The sequence below is a fragment of the Mastigoproctus giganteus genome, chromosome 9 (genome assembly GCF_048544385.1).
Source record: "Mastigoproctus giganteus isolate SK-2022 chromosome 9, ASM4854438v1, whole genome shotgun sequence".
Classification (NCBI taxonomy): Eukaryota; Metazoa; Arthropoda; class Arachnida; order Uropygi; family Thelyphonidae; genus Mastigoproctus; species Mastigoproctus giganteus.
Genome location: NC_143583.1, coordinates 110,549,754 through 110,567,089, shown reverse-complemented (window position 1 = coordinate 110,567,089; position 17,336 = coordinate 110,549,754). Strand labels below are relative to the sequence as shown.

Sequence of the window (17,336 nt, the reverse complement as noted above, 5' to 3'; positions counted from 1 at the left end):
GTGAATACGAACTGTGTCAGTGACCTTGAAACCCGGATCATAATTTCTTACTGTAAAAGTGGTATTTAAACTCTGTACTTAGCTTCATTTCTGATTTATCAAATCTGCTGTTAAGTTGCACCCCCATCTGCATTAGGAAGTGTGATCCTTACAAGAGATGCACATGCCGCAAGCAGTACATGTGCCACGGTTTGGCCACCCTGGTTTAAATTATTCCATAATGATATATATAATTTTTCTGCTTTCTGTTATGCTGTACAATTAATTTTTATTTATTGATAATCTGGAATTCCGGTACATTCAAGAAGATGTATTAAAACTTCTGTTAGTTCTGATTTCTACGAGTTAGGAGGGATGTGCTTGTCGCAGGATAATTTTCAGCTGCTTTATTCATTACAAAACACTCATACTAAACTAATGACTAAATGATGCTCAAATCTAGAATAGAAGATGGAATGAGGTTTGCAGAACAATGATTATAAAACATGCCTCTGATATCTGTGAATTTAAATGAAGGATGTATTCATAGAATATGGTGGCATACAGGATTCATAGGATGCATTTTTATCATAAATTCTGTGTGTAGTCTCACTGTATTTAGTAAACCTGTGGTCTTGTAGCTAAAAATCATTTCTGGCTGATAGGGTTTCAAAAAGTAGAAAGATAGACATACCACAGTTTGGGAATTATTAATGTAAGGTGTAATTTGTGTCAACACCATTGAGCCCTTTGTGTAAAATTAAACTGAAGATCACATTATTTTTTTTACTTGTTTTGAATTTAAGCATTATGTGTTACTTTATCATCTCATATATTTAACTAGAAAATGAAATAACATAATAAATGGAGTTATTCATTCAACAAGTCATGAAATATTTATAAGCATATATGCTATCATTGGCATTTTTCTAACAGAAGTAACAATTTTAATGGCTTCATCAAATACTTGCTTTAGATCTGCATGTATGCTCTGGACATCAATGCTTTCCTATTTATACAACACAGTCTATTTTGATTCTGGTGTAATGACTTAAATAATTAATACAACTACTTTCGCATCAGCCATTGTTCTGGCTCCATCTGTACTTTTCCAAACACATCAGGTGCCTCCCTAGCCAGGTGGGAAGGAGCAACAGTGCATAGCACATGCTTCTTGATTAGACCAGGATTCGAGCCCGTCACCACCAAATACGGAGGATGCGGAAAGGTCAGGGAATGACCACCGCATATTCTCGGAGCAATATGGCCTTAGTTGCTAATGCTCCTAAAAACCAAAAAACAACAACCAAACACATCAAACCCAATCCAAATGACTAATAAAGTCATTTATAATTTTGAAAATAGTTTCTTTGGTTTTTATGTTTCACAAAGGTTAGTAGAAGAAAAAATCATGATGGATTTCCTCAATTTAGCTAGTATCTAACTAACAATAAGTGATTGGCTAAATTCATAGTAGCTTGAATTCCATCAGCTTATAGTAATCCCAGTTCTATCATAGGCTATCTTTGCGATGAATAGTGTTATTTGAATAAGGGAACACTATCAGTTGCTTGCTTTGTCTCCAATGTCACTTTCTGCATTACTTTGGCTACAGGTTTTTGCCAATATCATGCCAATCACTTCAGCAGCTCTAGACTTTTAAGCTATTAAGTATAAGAGGCTTCCAACATTTTGATCAGCCAGTAGAATTTTGGAAGAATTCTACTGGTTTGTCATGGCTTTCTTTTATGTTTATTTCTGAAGTGGTATTTAAGTTGGTTGGTTTCATATTGTCATTTGAGATCCTCATTGCAAATCACACATAGTGGAATTTGATCTGACTCATTGCCATTTTATAAAAATTCGAATTTAAAGGTAATCTGCATCATACTTCCAGGCCCTTTTCTTTTTCTTTGCTGCTGGTACTTTCAACATACTTGCAGATGTTCAAGGTTTAATGATTGATTGATACAGGCGTATCACTGCATTTTTAATCAGTTATCACTAAAACTAACATTTCCTTCATGCTTTTCTGATTTATCCTTCAAAAATTTCCTCTTTTAGTTACTGATCAGGGATAAGGAGGTGATTATTCCCTTGTATAAGGCAATGGTTAGGCCACATCTTGAGTACTGTATACAGGTCTGGAGGCCTCATTTCAAGAAGGATGTAGAGCTGCTGGAACGGGTACAGAGAAGGGCAACAAGATTTTTGAATGGAACAAAGGGTTGCTCTTACGAAGAAAGGCTTAAGTTTTGCAAATTACAGAGTCTGGAGACTAGGCACCGGCGAGGTGATCTGATAGAGGTGTATAAGGCTTTGAATGGTTTGAGCATGCTCAATGCCAATGGGATTCTTCATCTTGCTCAGAATAATCACCTCAGAGGGCATAAATTCAAATTGAGGAAGGACGGATGTCGGATAGATGTGCGGAAATTTGCCTTTGGCCAGCGGGTGGTTGGTTGGTGGAACCGACTTCCATCACTTGTTGTAGAAGTTGATAGCCTAAACAAATTTAAAGCTCAACTGGACAGGTATTTTGAACGAACAGATGGGTGAAATGGGAGTGGGGTTTTTTTTTTTTTTTTTGGCTGATGCTGAATAAGCTTGCTTTCTTGCATCATATGCCTCTACTAATGCTAATGCTAATGCTAATCTATCCTAATGTGTTTGCCACTGCCTGGCACAAATATACTTGAATGGTTTTTCTTCCAGCGTGATGAAAAATTTTAATTGCTGGATATGAACCCCCAGTTACTGAATGGAAAATCAGAGATTTTTGTCCAGCAGCCCTTACTAGCAATCGGGTAACCCGACCGTGGTGTGAAAGAGTCCAGAAAAAAGTCCTTGTGTTTTGGCAAGACTCAAAACCAGATATTTTCCATATGGTTTAGGAAAGACAGTGATTGTTGGTAGCAGTGAACTTGTTAACAGAACAAATGCAGCAGACAACTTGTTAAGGAAAATGAAGCTCTAACTGGAGTAAACAGTGCATCAGATACTTCAGTAAACAATACTTGAATTGTTATTGCTTGTAGTGTATCCTAATGGCTGTACTGATTGTACTGATGTTGACATGAACATATGATGAAAGTTGTAAAATAATAAGAGAAGTTTACCTCACTATAATACATAGAACACTTCCGTATAATCTACAGCAATTAAAACAAAAAAAAAATGTTTAATTGCTGGAGAGTATCATAAGGAAGTGTTCTACATACTATCGGATAAAAGTTGTAGAAATAAAGTTGTAAGTGCCCATTTGTGAAAGTGGAAAGCATTATCAAATCACCTTTCATTAAGAACAGAAATATAATTAAATCACTCTCGGCATATAAGGAAATGTAATTGTTATAGTTTGTAAAAGTGTGCAAGTACACGTAGCAATGCAAGACTAGAAATCTATTCTGTCTTTGTTTTATAGAAATACGTTGACAATGCTTGATATTTCAAAAAATTATTGGAAAACCAATGAATGCATCTGAGTACATTTGAGGTGATGCAAATTTATATAAAATCAAATAATAAATTTTAACTTTTATAAAAATTGTTGGTTGTATCAAAAAAAGTGTTTATTACAAAATTTTAATTTTGAAACTTTTACTTGAAGCATTTTTCAAGCTGTTCAGAAATGCTGAAGATATTCATTACAGTTGGATTTGATTATCTATACTGATCAAATTTGTTTGACAACTTAATGCAAAAACCTTAAACAAAATGTATTTTATAGAAATCATATCAACTTTGGTGCTGATTTTGGTGTCATGGACACGAAGGCATGACCACAGTAAAATTGAGGTAAATATAAAAACATTTTAGCTGGTATGGATACCAGCTAAAATACATGGTGCAGCAATTGGAAAACAAGACTGATGCTAGAAAAAAATAATGATCCCATGTATGAGTAAACGAACCTTGGTTTATTCAGATAACTTCCTCCCTCATCTACACACTGCATGCAATGATAACAAAGTAACTGGATTGACTGGTGAAAGACTGTGACTGGTATACTGTTCAATGTTCTTGTCACAGCTCTTTGATTTGTGTTGATGTCTGCAAATAACAGCCTTTCAGTGGTGCCTTGAGCTTCGGGAACAAAAAGAAGTCGCATGGGGCTAAGTCTTGTGAATACAGTGGGTATGACAGTATGCAGACTTTTTTTTTTTTGTGCAAGAGGAATCAACTGCTGTCTTCTCCATACTGAAGCTGCACACAACTCTGCAACAAACGTTTCAAAACATCCAGATAGCAGGCAGCAGTAATAGTTTGACCATTGGGCACAAACTCTTTATGCATAATTCCCTTGCCATCATAGAAAGTGATGAGCATGGTTTTGATTTTTGACCTTTTTTTGCCAAACTTTTTTTGGCTTTGGGAGAGTTTCCCCGACTTCCACTCCGCATTTTTATCACTTCATTGTGGGGGTCATACTTAAAATACCACATCTCGTCACCTAAAACAATCAAATTAAGGAAGTTGAATTTGCTTTCAGTGGCCTCAACAAGTTCTCTGCAGTGTTCAACTTACACCTGTTGTTGACCTCCTGGTAACGAATGTGGAACAAACCGCGCACAAACCTTTGTTTTCTTCAAATCTTGGTTATAATTTGTTGGTTTCTTTATTAACACACAGACTTTCTGAAATCATTTGGAGTATTGCACATCATAATGATTTCCCGCATCTTTTAAATCAACTTTGGTGTTTGAAGCATTTTTGCTGAGCCCCAGATTTTTGTCATCTTCCAGTGATGATTCTCATCTGGGCGAAACATTTATGCTGCTCGAAACACATGCACAAGACAGACAATTCACTCCATACACTTGCTTCATCATTTGAAATGTTTCCATGGCACTTTTGTCCAGTTGAACACTAAACTTGATGTTTGCTCTTTGTTCCATTGTACCTCCACAACACAGACACAGGAGAGACGTGCAGTTCAGTGCACACTACATTCTGAAACAGATGCAATTTCCGCTGACCCCGACTGCAGTGTTCAAGGGACAATCGCTCTTTCATTTCGTGTTTACTTCTAGTAGATGCAGCACCAGACTCGTCTCATAACATCAGTCTCCTTTTCCAGTTGCTACACTATGTAATCTGTGGTTCTCTTCTAATCCAATCAAAAATCCAATCAAGAATATAAGAAAGATAGAAAGAAGCTTACAACTTATATTGAATTATGACATGTCATTACGTGTACCCTTTCTAAATACCGAGGGTACTCATAATGCCATATCACAAGGATATAATATAGACTTCTTTCCTGATGAGATGTGAATTTTTACCACACTGTGGGAAATTCTAAACTTTTTATATGCAGGAACACTGGATGGGACCATTTGTGACACAGAACTGCATAGTGAGGCTTTGGTTACTGGGAGCAAAATCTAACAACTGGTAATGTAATGAGTTGCTGGACAGAAGGAGAAATTGGAATGGGTTTGTAATGAATGGATGGATATCTAGTGATAGTATTCAACCTTGAATATCTGTTGTAGCACTTTCTGTGTGTGAATAATATTTTTCCAGTTCCACAACATGCATCAATTCTTGTAGTTTTGGATTTTTGATAATACAGATTTGTCGTTGAGAGCTCCCCTTCCTGGCGCCTCCGTAGCCAGGTGGGCAGGAGCGGCAGTATGTAGCATACGCTTCTTGATTAGACCGGAGTTTGAGCCCATGACCAAATACAGAGGATGCGGAAAGGTCAGGGAATGACCACTGGATATCCCCGGAGCAATATGGCCTTATTTGCTAATGCTCCTAAAAACCAAATAACAACAACAACAAAAAGCCCCCCCTTCCCCCAAAAGGGTGCATATGAAACACCTATATTGTTCTCCATTTCCAGTCTTACTAATTTTACATATAAGATTGGAGATGAATCAAAAAAACTTGCCTTAGTAAAACAGTAGTAGGAATATTCAGTAAGAAATTATCAAAAAAAAATTGAAATGAATAAGAAAACAACTGAATCTGCGGTACTCTGTACAGAGATGGGGTTGTGTGTAAAACTGAGAAATATCAAGAAGGGAAATTAGAAAATAAGGATATTAAAAGCATAGGAATGGAACCGTTGAGTTCCACTGTATGTGTAGAGATAAAATTATTCAGAATGGCCAAGAATATAAGCATAACTTAGCATGTTAATATGAGAGCGCGAGCGCATCTTTATTGCAAACCATTCAGATAGAATTGTAAGGCAAAGCCCTTCATGACCACATGGCTAGGGGTGTACAAATAGGGGTATTACACAGATTTTTCTGAAGTAACAAAGATACTGTGGACTAAACAGGACATGTTAATAAGTATGGTAAATATAGACATACATTTAAATTCAGAAATGATTGGATTAACAAAGTAAGTTGATATATATGTTGTAAGAAGGGAAACAGACTAGGGTAGGAAAGGAATAGACTAGGAAAGCTCAACATCAAAATTCAGAACTCCCCAGGGTCAAGTGGTGTATATTGCTACAGTTGATAGTTTACTGTCTGTTTACTGTTTATTCTAGTCAAATTCTAGAATTTGTCTAGAATAAACATTTTCTGTGTGGGCATTTGTAAACAGCTTCCAGAGTGTTTAGTTTGTAATGTCATTAATGCCAGAAAAAAACAGCACAAGGTTTGAACAGTGGCAGAGACCAATTATGATGACTAATCATTGTGAGAAATCCACAGCCTGGACTTATATCAAGATGACCGAGGGCAGTCAGTGCAAGTTGGATTGTCGCCATCAAATGAAAGATGTCATTGGGAATCACCAGGTCCTGATTATAAATGGCTGCCATAATGATTTGGTGGATGCAGCCAGTATTTTTCAATCCATGATTGAAAGACATGGGGATCTGCAAGCCAGGGGATGAGCTTTCTGTAAGGGCAGTTGATAGAAAATTTGAAGTTAGCATCAATTTTTTGTACATGTTTAAGCACCTGATGATGGACAGTGTGATCCAAAAGATGCAGGTGTAACTTTGTTTGTTTGTAGAGTAGATTGCAGAGTTGCTCTAAGTTTAGGAAACTTAGATATATTACAAGCAGACATGTTGCAGAAATAGGATAAAGAGATAATTTAATAAAGAAAGACCTAAAATTGTCTAGAATAAACATTTTCAAGGTAATGATTATTTTTTAACATGAGTCACAAGATGAATGAATCATCATGAAAATTCACTACCCATTGTGAATTTTTATGTTCACCGCCCATTACAAGCCAAACTTACAGTAATGGGGGTGGAATCAAAGGTATCATAGATCTCAGTGAGGGAAGATGGATCTATGAATAGATATAATAAATTCAGAGCACATTTAACTGTACAGCAAATATTTGTTATGTATTAAAGTAAAAGTTACATTTAAGTGTACCAATTATCAATATAATTTCCAGCATTCATCCTAAGTGATTTTTTTTTTTTTTTTTTTTGAATATTTTACTTAGCTAAAGAAAAATGGTGCTTTTCGAGTGATCTGTGATAACTATGTTTCAGAAGAAAGTGGCACTGGGATAGTTCACCAAGCCCCATACTTTGGAGAAGTAAGTAGCTGTGATATCTTTTAAAAAAAAGTTGTAAATGCAGTTTTAATTCAATGTCATTAATTTTTTTATGTTTCAAAAATCAGTTTCAAAAATTGAGTAATATATATCCTTTGATTTACTTCCTTAATTGGTTCTTTCAAACCTGGACATTAAGCAAAAAGATATATTGAGAGTTATTTTTCCTATAAACGCAATACCATAAATACGTAATTCGTTACTGAACTTAAAAATTTTAAATCTGACCGCATTTTATTATCCTATTTTATCATATTTTATATATTTATTATTATTATTTCTTCCTGACTGGGAGGTTCCACCAGTAGTGGGTATTGCTACCAAGTACACAGAGTGGTTGTTATGTCTGGTGTTACTGTTGGTCGAGGAATTCTTTGACTATCATACAGGTGTTCAGGATTGCGGCTTTCTTGAGTTCCTTGTAGGTGTTCTCTGGGAGACCTATTGCTGCTAGGCTGTTATGTAGGGTCTTTGGCACCATACTGGTGGTTGACACACAAAGATCAGGATGGTTTTTACTTGTTGCATCTGCCACATCTCTTTGATTTCCTGTCTTAGGTTTGTGTACTTCCTAATTTTTTCCTGATGTGTTTTCTGGAAGTTGCCAGTATTTTGGGCACTGCTATATCAATCCGATAGGTAGCGTTTTCCTTCTGTTGACAAGAGTTATGTCCAGCCTGTTGTCTTTTCCATTATCATTGCATAATCCCAGTTCAGCTTATGGGTTGGTGTCTCTAGTAAGGTTTGAGGTTCGTACTAATAATACAGTACACTTTCTTTGATCAACTGGTATTTTCTTACTAGTTCCTGATATATCTTGGCTACCTGGTTGTGCCTACAAGTGTACTCAGTCTGGATGATCACCTTGCATATCGCGGTGATGTGTTGGATCGTTTCTGAGGCCAGGTGGCATTGTCGATATGTGTCATCTGGCACTCCGGGCTTCTTGGTGTTGTATTTTATATAGTTTCTGGTGTTAATTATCATGTCTTGATGGCAAGCATGAATCCTTCAGTCTCGGAAGAGAGAGAGCATCCCAAATTCTGAAACTCAGCTAGAACTAGCAAGCAGTATAGTTGCTCATGAAAAATTACCATTCTTTATTGAACATCCCTGTTTAGACACTACAATTTTATAAATTCAAATTTTGCCCAGTTCACTGCTTTTTTTCTCAATGAGGAATTGTCCCCCCCCCAAACATAAATATATATGTATTGGACATGGGATTGTATTAGATACCCCAGCTGATGTTGCAGATGAACTCAACAGTTACTTTGCTTCAATATTTACAGAAGAAAAACCCTTTATGTCAATGAGAAATTATGTGAGTGAAGTTGAAAAATATGTAATTAATGATATTGAACTTTCACATGATTATTTAATGAAAAAAATTTCAAGCCAACTGGCAAGTAAGGCTTCTGGAGTCAATGGCATATACACTATAATTTTAAGGAAGGTGGTAAGTGAGTGAATTGAACAATTGAGGCTAATTATGAGAGCATCACTGGACTCAGGAGAGATTCCATTGGATTAGAAAGTGCCAAATACATGAGGGCAGTTTTAAGAGTGTAGTGGGAAATTAATGACCAGTCAGTCTAACTTCAGTAGTAGGGGAAAATCATGGCGGCAATGATCAAGGGTGGAATTCAGGATCCTTTGGATAGAAATGGAATTCTGAAGAATACGCACACATGGTTTTGTAATGGGAAAATCATGTTTAACAAATCTGGTTAGCTATTTTGATGGGGTTACTTGTGAGCTGGAATTAGGGAATAATTTCGAAATTATTTATTTGGATTTCAGCAAAGCATTTGACTCAGTCCCACATGAGTGGTTGCTTTATAAGCTGGAACAGGTTGGAATCACAGGGAAAATCCTTAGATGGATAGCAGGATAGCTTCAGAGCAGGAGGCAGAGGGTTGTGATAAATGGTTATTTCTCAGATTCAGTTAATGTACAAAGTGGAGTTCCCCAAGAATCAGTATTGGAACCACTGTTGTTTTTGATTTTCTTAAATGACTTTGATGAAGGGATAGAGGGCATAAGATCTAAATTTACAGATGATGTAAAGATTGGTAGAGTAGTTAATGATCACCACGAAGTATAGCTTTTTCAGAGTGACCTAGATAGACTTCAGGAATGGTCAGAAAAAGTGGCCACTCTACCAATCTTTACACCATCTGCAAATTTAGATCTTATGCCCTCTATCCTTTCATCAATGTCATTTAAGAAAATCAGAAAAAATGCAGTTTTACACTTGATGGAATTGAACTAAAGTCAGTAGTGGAAGAAAGGGACTTGGGAGTTACAATACGGTCAGACATGAAGTTCTCTAAGCATTGTAGACAGGTTGCAAGGAATGCCCACGGTGTCCTATCGATGATTTATCGAACATTTGCTAGTAGAGGTAAGGATGTCATAATCCCTTTATATAAGGCTATTATTAGACCACACTTGGAATACTGTGTTCAAATGTGGAGACTGCACCAAAAAAAAATCATCGAGCTTCTTGAAAGGGTCCAGAGATGGGTAACTCGCCTGGTGAGATTGGCAAAAGGACATCCTGATGAGGAAAGATTTCGAATATGTGGGTTGCACAGCTTGGAAACTGGGCACCTTAGAGGCAACTTGATTGGGGTGTTTATGCCTCTGAGAGGGAATAGTAAAATGAATGAGGATGAAATTTTCAGTTATATATGATTCTAGAACTAAGGACCATAAATTCAAGTTACGGGGACAGATGTTTAGACTGGATTGCAGGAGGTTTTGTTTTAGCCGGTGAGTTATAAATTACTGGAATAAGTTATTTGCATGGGTGGTAGAGGCTGACAGTTTAGGGAAATTCGAGGTCAGCTGGATATTTAACTGTGGGAGGAAGGAAATGCATTGGTTGTGTATTTACTTTTTTTTTTTATTATTTATTTTATTTTATTTTATTATTATTTTTTTAATTATTGATTTTTTTGGCTGGTGCAACATAAGCCTTACACTTCCTTGCACCATGTGACCATTACTAATACTAACACTAATGAACAGATTTTTTTTTTATGAAAAAAATAAAAATAAAAATAAAAATACAATGGTTTTTGCTTTGAGGAGACATGATGCAGCACACTGGTTCCACATTGTATTTAACAGGTGTTAAACATGTATTGAAGTGCCTAGATATTATATTTAAAAATAAAATTATAACTAGAAAGTAGTGTTTAAATGCCCATCATTCCATTTTGCTTATTAGATATTAGTGCTTATTTTTCTATATAAGTATGTTTTTCCGTTCCATAGAAGAAGGGTGAACACAGTCTCAAAATAGCATTTTGCTGCATAAATATCAGTTAGTTTTATTAATTTTCAAATTCCATTTGAATGCAGCATCGTAAAAATTCTTTGGATTAGTATTCCTGCATTTAAAATGGTCTGTAATGATTCTGCTATTTTTATACAATTTTTATTTACTTATTTGTTTTGGATTGAGATAAATTAACAGTATAAAAATTATTTATATAAATACCATTTTCTGAAATACATACATTCATACATATAGGATGATTACCGTGTTTGTTTGGCAAATGGTGTTATATCTAAAGATCATGAAGTAATATGTCCATTAGATCCAAGTGGCAAATTTGTGAATCCTGTGACTGATTTTTTGGGGCAGTATGTAAAGGTAAGGTTTACTGCAGTTATTTAATTTTTTGCTTGAAGTTTTCATAACAGATGAATTTAAGTGTCCATTTCAAAAATAATTATGTTGTTTTACATATCCTGTAATAGAACAGTTGATAATAATTGAATGGAAATATATATGAGAGCTGTTTAAAAATTATGATCATAAATTTAAAAAGAATAATACAAATAATGACATTAATGCTGGCTAAGTAGTCAATGACAGTGTGAGCAATGTGAGGTCTCATGTTTTTGTGATGCAGCATCCACCCACTTGCATGCAGCTGTGGTCATTTGTGGTGAATGTGATCCTACAAAGTGTGCAATACAGTTCTGTAGTAAGGGTCTGATAACAGTCCTCTGACATGGTACAACATGCTGGTAAATTATTCCTTGAATCTCAAAAATGTTATATAGGAGCTTACTGTATAAAATATTAAAATAAGTGGAACACTTCACTGCTTGTAATTAACAAGAATTTATTCAATTTTTGAAACTTTAAAAGTACACATGGTTTACATTTAGGTTTCAAAAATTTAATGAATTATTAAGTTAATTACATGCAAATGAAGTGTTCCACTTATTTTATTCAGTGTACCGGCATGGTTCAGTTATGTCTTTCAGTTCTCTTATCAGAAGCCTGCTGGATATTATAGTAAGCCTGCAGAGAATCTGTGCTTCCTTGTGACACAGCTGGATGGTATTTAAATGTTTTAAAGATGGGCTCAAGCCAGTTACAAAGGCCAGTATTCCAGGTGTTTAAGCATTTTCACTAGCTGATCAGAACATCAGCACTATTGCTGCAATAGCATATAAGCATCATCAAAGTATGGCTTGAGAAGCCTTGCTGATATGAGTACACAACGATATACACATTAGTTGTGTCCATGTTAGATCCCAATATTACTGATGCTAGAACAAAAATGTACATTTCAATCTGGAGATGAATTAAATGGTCACTGAAGGTGGTGATGACTTTTTGGCAAAGGCTGATGGCACAGGTGTTGAGACCTAGTGACACCACTGTGACAGAGAAAACAAATAACAGAGTTTCCTTATCAAATGCCAAAGAAAACAAAGTGATGCTATTTTCTAAAATTATGGCCTTCCTCTGAAATGAAACTTGATATAACCTTCTGATTTAACTGAAATGGTGTTGCTAGTATGGATTCCTCTATCTCCATTCTTTAATTGAGGACATAAGAGTTTAAAGAGTAGGGGAACAACCCATTTGTGACTCCTCCACCAAGTTCAATGCAAAATTAACAGACCTCCCCAAAATTTCCATACTTGTTTTCATCTAGAAAAATATCATATATAAAAGAAGAAAGAAAAAGACACATCTAAAAAAAAAAAAAATTTTTTTAACTTGTTTTCTTATCTTGAAACTAATGTTAATGACATAAAATATACTGATTTTCACATTAAGCTATCGGCAGAATAAACGAGTCATTCTAACAACAATTTTAATAAAATTCAATAAGTTTATTGAATTCATAGATCTGTAAATGTATGAGCATCTTCCTGTTTACTATTAAGCCTTACATTCTGCCTTACAGTAGAAGTAGTAGTAGTAGTGGCATGTGATGCAAGAAAGCAAGTGTATGAGCTTATGCAGCATCAGCCAAAAAAAAAAATCTAACCATTCCCTCCAAATGCCTGTCCAGTTCCTCCTTAAATTTATTTAACCTATCAACTACAACAACAGATGGAAGTTTGTTCCAGCAATTAACTACCCGCTGGCTAAAAGCAAATTTCCGCACATAAATTCTACATCTATCTTTTCTTAATTTGAATTTATGCCCCCTTAGGTTCGTAATCTGAACAAATGGAATGATCCCATCAGAATTCAGCGTGCTCAACCCATTCAAGGCCTTATACACCTCAATCAGATCGCGCAGGTGCCTAGTCTCCAGCCACTGCAATTTGCAGAACTTAAGCGTCTCTTTGTAAGAGGATCCCTTCATTCCCCTCACTAATCTTGTTGCCCTTCTCTGTACACACTCAAGCAAATCTAAATCCTTCCTAAAATGAAGCCTCCAGACCTGTACGCAGTACTCAAGGCCTGACCATTACCTTATACAGAGGGACAATCACCTCCTTTTCCCTGCTAGCAAAATTCCTGTATATCATTGACAAAACCTAATGACCTGCTCTGGCAGCCTGTCTGCATTGCTCAGAAAACTTCATATCTGACTGCACAATTACACCCAGGTCTTTTTCATTTTCAACTGTGTGGTACTACCATCTTAAGTGTAGTACCACACAGTTGTAGTGCCACAACCACTTAAGTGTAGTACCACACTACGTTTCTCTGGGGTTACTTCTACCCATATGCAGTACTTTGCATTTGTCAAGGTTAAACTTCAGTTGCCACTTCTTAGCCCATCTGCCCAAATTATCTAGATCCTGTTGCAGTAGCACACTGCCATTATTGTCATTAACAACCCTGCCAATCTTTGTATCATCTGCAAACTTCGACACTAAGCCTGATATACCTTCATCAATATCATTGATAAATATACAAAACAACAGTGGGCCCAACACCGAACCCTGTGGGACTCCACTAATAACATTAGTCCACGAAGAGCAGCACCCATTGATTACCACCCTCTGTCTTCTCCCACTCAGCCATCCTTTTATCCATTGTAGCAACTTACCCTTAATACCATTCTGCTCCAATTTGTACAATAGTCTTCCATGTGCAACAGTGTCAAAAGCTTTTCTGAAATCCAAATATATGATATCAAAATTAGTTTTTGCATCCAGTTCCTTTGCAACCACATCATAATATCCTATCAAATTTGTCAGACAGGACTTTCCCTTAACAAACCCATGCTGTGTGTGAATTATTGCTGCAGTCTTGTCTAGATGATCCTGCAATGCATCTTTAACCAGTGACTCCATTATTTTGCCTGGAACAGAAGTTAAACTAACTGGTCTGTAATTACTCATGTCACCCTTCGATCCCCATTAAGTTCTTCATGTAGCTTAATTTTCCTTAACATGAATGTGAGTACCTTTGTATGTATACACTTTACTGTGAATGAAAGAATTTTACCTTGTTTTTTGTATTTGTTTTCTTTATCATGGAGAAAAGTTCATTTTAATAACACAATATATTATTATATTATATGCACACAAACACCAAATAATTTCACAGCCAAAGACTACATGCATAAGTTAAACTCAGAGGTGGGGGGTGATTGCCATACTTTTTATATCACACATGTGCTGGTCACATTACAGTTTTGCTTTTAACTAGTCCAGCAACGACAAACAAGTTTTAAACCTGGAGATGTGAAAATGCAGAATTACTATTACTAATAGATATTCTTACATGAATTATTTCCAAATTACAAGATAGACACATTATTTATAAGAATTATAATGCGATCAAAATATGGTTTCATTTTTGATTTTGACATTCTTGCTTTTTTTGTTTTTTGGTCTGGAGGACTTTTGTCTTATACATTGCATTGACCATCTTTTAGTATCTGGGTCATACTGGAACAGCTAACTTTCATCATAAGTAATTATGGTATTCAAAACCTGGATCATCTTCGGGGTTTTTTTTTTTTTTTTTTTTTTTTTTTTTTTCCCGAAACACCTTCACAAACTTGGAGTCTTCTCATTGTTTAATTTTCATTCGAATGGCACCATCTTGGCACACACTTTTCTTATGCCTTAATTTTAAGTTAAAATTTGTCTGACAGTTTTTGTCCATATTGAGTTCTGATACAACCATTGTAATGCTTAAACGATGATCACTTCTAATCATTGGCCTTACTTGGTCCATATTTTCATCAGTTTTTATGGATATTGGACAGCCTTGTTATTCGTCGTCTTCCACTTCAAAAAATGTTTTGTGCCATTCAAATACATGAGCTCTTGACGTAGTATCTTCCCCATAAACTTGACGTAACAACTCATAACTTTCAGTTGGTGTTTTTTTTAGCTTTGTTAAAAATTTGAGGTTGGTTCGTTCAGTTCTCTTGTCTGTCATATTTCCAATAAACTGCAAAAACACAAGGTAATGAAAACTTGTCTCATATGCAAATCGAATGAGCCTGTTGGAAGATACTATGTAAAGAGCTCATGACTTGTCAGGCAACTTGGAAAAGGTTCAAACTACTGTGCCTTTGTTTCACACATTGGCACTTGGCGTGTAGTAGTTGCATGTGCAGCCTCACTATTTAATAGCCACACCTTGTATACCAGCTTTGAGTGCATTAAATGCACTGCAATATAAATCTTTCTTTTTGTGCATTATTTTGAAAAAAGTCAGATTGTGCCAAATGTAATTTTAGAGAAAACAGAAAAATGGTTCCTTTTCTGGATTTCAGGGCATGCTTGAAATCCCGGGAAATAAAAAAAGAGCAGATCAAGCTGACGGAAATTCCCTTACTCCTATGTTATCTCTTGCCTTGGTCTTATATATGGACTATAGACTCATAGTACAGCTAACTACTATGCTCGACATAATTAACAGAACACGTAGAAAGTGTGGTGTCTCGTACAGATTGTGATGAAGTGGGACAAATTTGGCATGGCAGTGTACCATAGAATAACTATGAAATGGAGAGACAGCGAGAAACTATGGATAGGTATAAGGGACATTTATAGGGGTTGTACAAAATTTATCAAAATGGTCACATACAGAAGTCAATACAAGATGCTCAAAAATATGGTCACATGACATTCAGGAAAGCTTTTGACACTGTTGCGCATGGAAGACTATTGTACAAATTGGAGCAGAGTGGTATTAAGGGTAAGTTGCTACAATGGATAAAAGGATGGTTAAGTGGGAGAAGACAGAGGGTGGTAATCAATGGGTGCTGTTCTTCTTGGACTAATGTTATTAGTGGAGTCTCACAGGGTTCGGTTGGGTCCACTGTTGTTTTGTATATTTATCAATGATATTGATGAAGGTATATCAGGCTTAGTGTCGAAGTTTGCAGATGATACAAAGGTTGGCAGGGTTGTTAATGGCAGTGTGCTACTGCAACAGGATCTAGATAATTTGGGCAGATGGGCTAAGAAGTGGCAACTGAAGTTTAACCTTGACAAATGCAAAGTACTGCATATGGGTAGAAGTAATCGCAGAGAAACGTACCAACTGTGTGGTACTACACTTAAGGTGGTAGAAAATGAAAAAGACCTGGGAGTAATTGTGCAGGCAGATATGAAGTTTTCTGAGCAATGCAGACAGGCTGCCAGGGCAGGTCATGGGGTTTTGTCAATGATATATAGGAATTTTGCTAGCAGGGAAAAGGAGGTGATTATCCCTCTGTATAAGGCAATGGTCAGGCCATGCCTTGAGTACTGCGTACAGGTCTGGAGGCCTCATTTTAGGAAGGATATAGATTTACTTAAGCGTGTACAGAGAAGGGCAACAAGATTGGTGAGGGGAATGAAGGGATCCTCTTATCAAGAGAGGGTTAAGTTCTGCAAATTGCAGTGACTGGAGACTAGGCACCTGCGCGGTGATCTAATTGAGGTGTATAAGGCCTTGGATGGGTTGAGCATGCTGAATTCTGATGGGATCCTTCCACTTGTTCAGATTACGAACCTAAGGGGGCATAAATTCAAATTAAGAAAAGACAGATGTAGATTAGATGTGCGGAAATTTGCCTTTAGCCAGCGGGTGGTTAATTGCTGGAACAAACTTCCATCTGTCGTTGTGGAAGTTGATAGGTTGAATAAATTTAAGGAGGAACTGGACAGGCATTTGGAGGGAATGGTGTGATTTTTTTTTTTTTTTTGGCTGATGCTGCATAAGCTCATACATTTGCTTTCTTGCATCACATGCCACTACTACTACTATGACATCAGTACAGTGTATGATCTCCTGCAATGGCTAAACAGGCCTGACAGCAGTGAATCATGCTTGATATAAGGGTGGCTATAAGATTCTGTGGCAACAAATCCCATTCTTCCACCAGCGCAGACCTTAGCTCACCAAGTGACCGAGGAGTTGGCTGTCGGCATTCAGTGCGAAGCCGAAGGGCATCCCACACATGTTTGATCATTTTATAATGAAATAAAATTAATATCCAGTACTATAGATATTACTTTAATATAAAAATTATTGTAGTTAATGAACAGTAATCAGGGTATGCTACTGCAATAAGATCTAG

The 17,336-nt window shown here is 36.3% G+C and overlaps 1 protein-coding gene across 2 annotated transcripts in view; it reads left to right on the top strand.

The window, feature by feature from the left end:
- IleRS (Isoleucyl-tRNA synthetase) overlaps window positions 1-17,336 on the top strand; it is a 430,056-nt gene that overhangs the window by 158,210 nt on the left and 254,510 nt on the right. For both annotated transcript variants that reach the window (XM_090381523.1, XM_090381522.1), the window contains exons 10-11: window positions 7,417-7,512; window positions 11,075-11,197. In XM_090381523.1, the coding sequence (XP_090237649.1) occupies window positions 7,417-7,512; window positions 11,075-11,197 (219 nt within the window). The remainder of the gene's footprint in view (window positions 1-7,416; window positions 7,513-11,074; window positions 11,198-17,336) is intronic.